Below are 6125 nucleotides of genomic sequence, written 5' to 3'. Positions count from 1 at the left end.
CTTTGATGTGGCGTAACAGACCGCTGCAAGCGGAAGCACGGAGAGCGATCCCAGTCAGCAAATTTCCTTTGGCGTGGATCTGGCCCATATCAACAGCTAAAGTGTGGCCCAGATTAGGTTGTGTTCGCCGGCCCAAAACATCTTTTTAGCCAGAACTGAACCAAAACAGTGCCATAACCCAACCCAGAGTGAGCCAAATATCATCATCCCTGTTGTTAATTGCAGCCTTTAATATTTTAGTAATGTGCTCTAATAAGGCTCCCTATTGTATATCATTAGCTAAGAAAGATTTTTTATCCTTAAGAAAATTGTAATCATTTAAAGGCAGGGCCATAAATTGTTCAGTTAAACACGGTTTATTAAAAAAATTTATGTTTTCTTCAAAACTGAGGTACAATTACACTACTAATGTTTTCATTAATATTATGCATATTATTAAGTATTATGTCTAAAAAATTAAAGTTATTAAAGTAGCTAAAAATGTCCTAATTTAAAAAGGGCTACACAGTAACACTCATGTCTTGGGTGGTAGAAAAGAATGTGCAGTGCTGATTTACAGTCAATTATGTGCTTGTCTTGAAATAATATCTAATGTATGATACTAATTATGATATACTAATGTTCTTTTTTTCTCTTCTTTTTCCTGACAGACTGTGAGTGAGAAAGACTGGCAAGACTTACTAAAAGTATAAATTTTTGCACATTTATTCACGTTCTGTATTGTAATTCAGTTATTCAAATTCTACTATAAACATTTTAAAAAATGAGTGTGAATCCATTTTTGTGTTTAAGATTTACTGTGTAATGGCTATTTTAAATAAAAAAAATATATAGGTGTGGTGTAAATATGGTTAAATAATGGCATTTGGTTTATCAGCCACATGTGGGCCACATAAGGGCCGTCAGCCCTTTACAGAACTCCGCCATATAAGAATACCATATAAAGTCCATATATCAGCCACATCTGTTTTTATTATTTGGCTCACTCTGGGTTGGGTTATGGTACTGTTTAGATTCAGTTCTGGCTAAAAAGATGTGGACCAGTTTTGGGCCGGCGAACACAAACTAATCTGGGCCACACTTTAGCTGTTGATATGGGCCAGATCCGCACCAAAGGAAATTTGCTGACTGGTGATCGGTTCTGCGCAGATTTTGCTCATCTCAAACAAGCCTATTAACTTGGACAATCAGTGTGTTGATACGGTCAAATTTCACACGTTAAAGCGTTTTGGCCCCGTCCGACTTCCATACATTGGGACAACGCTCGTCGCGCCACTGTGACGTATTTGGTCTTCGAATACAGCCTTCCAAGGATGCAGTCTCTGAATTGGGACACAGCTGTCCCTTTAAAACTTAAGTAAAGGGAACGATTTTTTGTGCAGAAAAGTGATTGGACCTATTTACCAGAAACCCGCCTGCATCTAGGTAGACATGGCGGATATACGAACACGTCCCTGTGTGAGTTCCACTGAGAATAACGCAAAAGATAATATTTCCCGAGAAGGCGGCACTGGCACATCTGCATTATTTGTTAAGTTATTTGCTGCAGCTTTTTATGGGCTCTCGTCTTTCCTTATTGTTGTCGTTAACAAGAGTGTTCTTACTAATTACAGGTAATCGCATTAATATCACCAAATTCTTTTATGTTAGCTCATTCATATTCAGTAGGTGCTTTTATTACTAGATGTTGAGTATAGATCTGACCACTTAAACTCTTATAGTGTCTATTTACTCTTACTCACCTTTGCTATGACTTTAACTGGTCAAATAGCTGTCAGCACATGTGCAAACACGTGAATAAAGGTCTTACTCCTAATGTAATCTCTCCCGTATTATTATTTTGAATCTTTTAAACATATATATTAGTTGCATAGATTATATAGACACTCATACGTTGAATTCATCATTATCATCATCATCATCATCATCATTATTATTATTATTAATCGTTTTGTTTAAATGGGCGCTATAGCCTACATACCATTAATATGTTTATTCTTTTATGCACTTAATAAACTGTTTCCCCTCAGATTCCCGTCCTCTTTTGCAGTGGGAATTGGACAAGTAAGAAAGTTATTGTTTTTTTTTTTTTGTTTTTTTTTGCTAGTTCTCCAGTGTCTTAACTGTGAATCTCATGAATCCTAGACCATTAAGATTTTTTTGCATTGACATTTTCATAAACACGTAATATTGTTAGCAAAAATGTCTTAATTTTGTTTTTTATTTTGGGGAGAATATATATCCGCTTATTACAGCCACTTTCCATATAAAAAAATGAAGATTAAATATCGATCTGAGTTGAAATTATTTAATTATTTTAAAGCTTCTGCAAAGGTAATCAGAACATTATCCATAGCTATGTAATATGTTTTGTTTCTTTTTTTAATATATATATATAGATATATATATATAGATAGATATAGATATAGATATATATAGGTTTCATATATAGCTTTCAGGTCATAATATAGCTAATAAAGCACATAGCTTTCACAATCCCTTAGATTTATTTGCATATAGGCCTATGGGTTTGGACGAAATAATGTGAACGGCCATTATTATAGACTAGAGGCTACATTGCGGTGTTTTTTATATATATGTATATATATATATATACACACACACACACACACACACACACACAAGTCAGACTTCCAAAAATGTATGCAAATCGTGAAAGCCTGTTTAGCAGGAGTGGCTATAATATTAACAGCCCAATTGTTTGGTGTTTCAGTCTTTATGATTATGACTGCATACAGAAAGCATGGCAAGACTTCATCAGTGAGTACGAATAGTGGGCGAAAACCAAAAGTGAATGATAATGACTGTTGAACACTAAGAAGGATTGTGTCCAAACAACACAGAACTACTGCAGCAAGGTCACAGCAAACCTCACTATTAACTTTGAAAACCCTGTTTCCTCAGAAACCGACAATAGAGAACTTCACAAAGCCAAAATCCATGAAAAACTGATAAAACTAATCACGGACCCCAATGTGAAACAAGATGATGTCATTTTCATTTAACTTATATATTTTTAGCACAAAGATCATGTGCCCTAACACTTCAACATGTGCCCTAGCTAGCTTAATCCCTTTTTATTCAACTTGAATATTTACTAACCACTGTGGACAGTTTTGGAGGGAAAAGTAAGAAGCAGCTTCCCTCCTTCAACATCTCTGAAGTAACTGGCAGATGTTCTGTTGGACGACATTCCACTGTAGACTATTCAAAAGTTGTATGAATCTATACTAAGAAGGTTGGAAGCTGTATTAAATGCAAATGGTATTAAAACACTTTATTGCCTATTTCCCAGGTGTTTACATTATTTTGTCCAACCCCTAAACATACAGAATGTATGTTTGGAGTTTTAAAGAATGTGGTATCAAGCATTTTCTTAATTAAACAGATATTTTACATGCTGTACATTCAGCTCTAGGATTTCAGCAGCTGATGAAGGATCATTATGTTGTTTTCAGATGTTTGCAACAGTTGTTGTGCTGCGAGGAGCAAAATCATTAAATGTGGTAGATTTCCCAGATTTTGATAGGCATGTACCTCATAAGGTAGGTCTGTGCACATTCTAGGCTGAACTATACTTCAGTTTTCAAGTATACGCACTGTAGGTTCAGTATTCTCAATATTTACTGCGTAGGTATGGCCACTCCCTTTAATGTATGTGGGAAATCAGTTAACAGGTCTGTTTGGAACAAAACAACTAAAGTAAGTGTGTAATATGCTGAATAATTTTTATTTTTATTTTTTGTAAACTTTAATGCATGGCTGTTGTTGTTATATAATGAATGTACAATAATATAACATGCTGTATAAACTCTTTTGCAGTCTTCCAATGTTTACTGTGCTCAGAAGATTCTCCATTTTATTCACAATGCTGTTTGAGGGTTACCTCCTAAAGTATGTCTAGTGTACTCAGTGTTTACAGCTGACTCAGTTTGGGGTTTATGAGATGTGAAACTTATGATTTTGTTGTTTTGTAGAAAGGAGTTTTCATGGTCCATAAAGGCAACCATATTCACCATGATCCTGGGAGCTTTTATTGCTGCAAGGTAAGCTTCAAAATTTCCATTCCTTTTTAAGTTTTAATTCCTAGGCCTCACAGAAAGGTAATTGTATTTTCTGGTAATTGTAATTCTGCAGTGTTTTATAAGGCCTAGCCAGCTTGTTACTTCATAACGTCGTACTAATATTGTATTTAAGCTTATGATTATGTTGTCTCGTCAGACCTTCAGACTATTCAGACTTGTTGCTATATGTTTTCTAACTGATCGGACTTAAGGTTTTCCTAAAAAAAAAAAAAAAAGGAAAGAAAGAAAAAAAGATCAAAACTCCCCCCAAAATCCCGTAGAAATCCTGAAAAAATGTGTGAGTTTGGTTATAGAATGCGGTTGTCACTCCTGACCGTCACACAAATACCCGTACTGTGTGTGTATGTAACCTTATTAAGGACTCAAATACAGGACTGACTGCTGTATTCTGCTGCTGTGTGAACGTGGCCTTAGACAGGTTGTGAAGACCCTGTTTTGTTTTCGGACTGTTGAATATAACTTTTAAAAAGGTCCAGTACAAACATTACATGAATGGCAGCTGTCACAGTTGCTAGTCAATAAGAGCAATTCTCTGTAGGCTAGACCATCCCATTTTACAACGCTTAGTCCGACCTTTGCGGTGTGGCCTTTGTAGTCTGCATCCTTCAAAGGGTATATAATTATCTGAAACATGCAAGCTACATACTAAAACATTCTAGCAACATGTTAACAATTTGCTAAAACACATTAACCAAGTGCTAAACACGTTAGAAATATGTTAAACCTATTAGCAACATGCTAACAATGTGCTGAAACATGCTACCATGCTACCAACAAAATAGGGCTGTCAGTCGATTAAAATTTTAATCTAATTAATTACATGGTGCGGCGATTAATTAACCTAATTAATCTCAAACTAAATTTGGCTGTGAAAATACCCACAAAAGATTATTTAAATATATTATTGTGTTAAATGAGAAAGTAGACATTACAAATAGTAGTTTTAGAAAAGAATCTTTAACTTGACTCAACATAAAATTTATCACACATAAATGTTTAGGCTACAATGGCCTAACATAAACGATGGAACATAAAAGAAGATAATTTGAGAAACTTCTCTTTATTTTTTGTTCATGCAATGAAAGTCACTGGTAACCAAAACAGCTTCGTTATAAACATATCTCTTGGTCGTCAAAAATACCTTCTTTTATGTTGCACAATAGAAAGTAAGTAATTCAAGTTTGAAACGACATGAGGGTGAGTAAATGATGACATAATTTTTTTTTTTTTTTGGTGAACTATCCCTTTAATGTTTATTTATTTATTTATTTTAAATGAGAAACTAAAACTGCCAGCAGGTGGCGGTAAATGTGTCTATGAGTCATGCATTCATTTGATTTGTTCAAATTGCTGATTGATTTAGGAAGGACTCATCCCTATGCCCTAATCCAGTGGTTCTCAACCTTTTTTTCAACTGGGCTGCACTATGGTCCAAGTGCAAGTCTCACGGGCCGCACGCATATCATTTACATATTATGTCACAATACAAACCAACCAGATTTATAATAGCCTATTATAGCCTAAATATTATGATATCTAATCGATTACATTCATTGAAATAAATAAATAAATAATTATACTCACCATTAATAAAACACCTGATGCTGTCGGGAGCGGACCAATTTTGTGAAATTCAGCTCGAAAAGGAGTAAAACAGCAAAATGAAATTGCGATTGTAAATTGCAGTCTGTAAGACGCGCACGGAAGCGCACTTGACGCGCGACATTGCAGAAAATGTGCGTTCACAAATGTAGCCTATGTTGATCCAAATATGGAAAGCACTTTCGAATTTAATAATCTGAGGTTCTCTCCAGAGATGTTTTGCTACTTTTCTGCAATTAAGGATGATTGCTGCATAGTATGGGTGTTTCCTTTTGCCTGACCTAGAGCCCTGCATTTCAGGCTTGTTTACGCCCCTAGGGCCGGGCTTCGGGACAATTTTCACTTCATAGTTCAGACGCGGGCCGGGCATCGGGCTTGTTTTAGGCTTCTCCTTATTTTTATATTTTAGACATCCAT

At 35.3% G+C, this 6125-nt stretch overlaps 1 protein-coding gene across 3 annotated transcripts in view; it reads left to right on the top strand.

The window, feature by feature from the left end:
- The first annotated feature begins 1366 nt into the window (after nucleotides 1-1366).
- slc35d1b (solute carrier family 35 member D1b) overlaps nucleotides 1367-6125 on the top strand; it is a 17267-nt gene continuing 12508 nt past the window's right edge. For 2 of the 3 annotated variants that reach the window (XM_016489405.1, XM_016489403.1), the window contains exons 1-6: nucleotides 1367-1613; nucleotides 2031-2064; nucleotides 3480-3566; nucleotides 3656-3723; nucleotides 3844-3915; nucleotides 3999-4067. In XM_016489405.1, the coding sequence (XP_016344891.1) occupies nucleotides 1432-1613; nucleotides 2031-2064; nucleotides 3480-3566; nucleotides 3656-3723; nucleotides 3844-3915; nucleotides 3999-4067 (512 nt within the window). In that variant the 5' untranslated portion in view covers nucleotides 1367-1431. The remainder of the gene's footprint in view (nucleotides 1614-2030; nucleotides 2065-3479; nucleotides 3567-3655; nucleotides 3724-3843; nucleotides 3916-3998; nucleotides 4068-6125) is intronic. The other variant, XM_016489404.1, reaches the window with a different exon arrangement.

The sequence above is a fragment of the Sinocyclocheilus anshuiensis genome, unplaced genomic scaffold (assembly GCF_001515605.1).
Source record: "Sinocyclocheilus anshuiensis isolate Anshui unplaced genomic scaffold, SAMN03320099.WGS_v1.1 scaffold46, whole genome shotgun sequence".
Lineage (NCBI taxonomy): Eukaryota > Metazoa > Chordata > Actinopteri > Cypriniformes > Cyprinidae > Sinocyclocheilus > Sinocyclocheilus anshuiensis.
This window is presented reverse-complemented; position numbering and strand designations above follow the sequence as displayed.